This window comes from Nestor notabilis, unplaced genomic scaffold (assembly GCF_000696875.1).
Source record: "Nestor notabilis isolate BGI_N333 unplaced genomic scaffold, ASM69687v1 scaffold25713, whole genome shotgun sequence".
In the NCBI taxonomy this organism is placed as follows: domain Eukaryota; kingdom Metazoa; phylum Chordata; class Aves; order Psittaciformes; family Psittacidae; genus Nestor; species Nestor notabilis.
The window spans coordinates 16,752-17,394 of NW_009920983.1; the positions used below are offsets into that span (position 1 = coordinate 16,752).

General features: G+C 54.7%; 1 protein-coding gene across 1 annotated transcript in view; it reads right to left on the reverse strand.

Annotated features, from left to right (window-relative positions):
• HTR1B (5-hydroxytryptamine (serotonin) receptor 1B, G protein-coupled) overlaps positions 1 to 643 on the reverse strand; it is a gene marked incomplete at its 5' end in the record, with an annotated part of 3,114 nt that overhangs the window by 1,906 nt on the left and 565 nt on the right. The window contains one exon of the mRNA XM_010010939.1: positions 31 to 642. Within this exon, the coding sequence (XP_010009241.1) occupies positions 94 to 642 (549 nt within the window). The remainder of the gene's footprint in view (positions 1 to 30; position 643) is intronic.

Consider the following 643-nt stretch of genomic DNA (forward strand, 5'->3'; position numbering starts at 1 on the left):
CCCCCCGAGCCCCTCCCGGAGCGCACCCACCTGTGGCGCCGGGCACGGGCGTGCGTGGGGGCAGCCTCGGAGGACACATCGCATTCAAAACGTTCAGCCTGTGCATCGGAAACGTATGAGTTTGTGGAAAGCTTGTTTGAAGTCTTCGTTCGACATAGTATAGATGATGGGGTTAATGAGGGAGTTGAGATATCCAAGCCACGTGAAAAAGTCAAAGATGGCCATGTGGAACCAGCAAGCGTCCTTGCAAATAGGCAACACCAGGCTGATGATGAAAAAGGGCAGCCAACAGACGATGAAGGCTCCTAAAATAATCCCTAAAGTCTTTGTAGCTTTCCGCTCTCTAGCGGCCGTGAGCTTCTTTTTCTCCAGGAGGGCATCCGAGACCTTCACCTTCACCTGGTTCATGTACACGGGAGAGCCCGTTTCGCTGAATCCCTCGGGGGCCTTGGAGTTTATGGACGTGACGGAGGAGGACGACCCCGGGGAGTCTGTGATTAACTGAGCCCGCGTTAGTCTTTTACCTGCTTTCTTTGGAGTCTGCTTCAAAATCCGCGACCTGGCTTCCACGTAGATCCTCCCGTAGAGGGCTATCAGCAGCAGGGTGGGGAAGTAGAAGGCTCCCACCGTAGAGTACACGGTG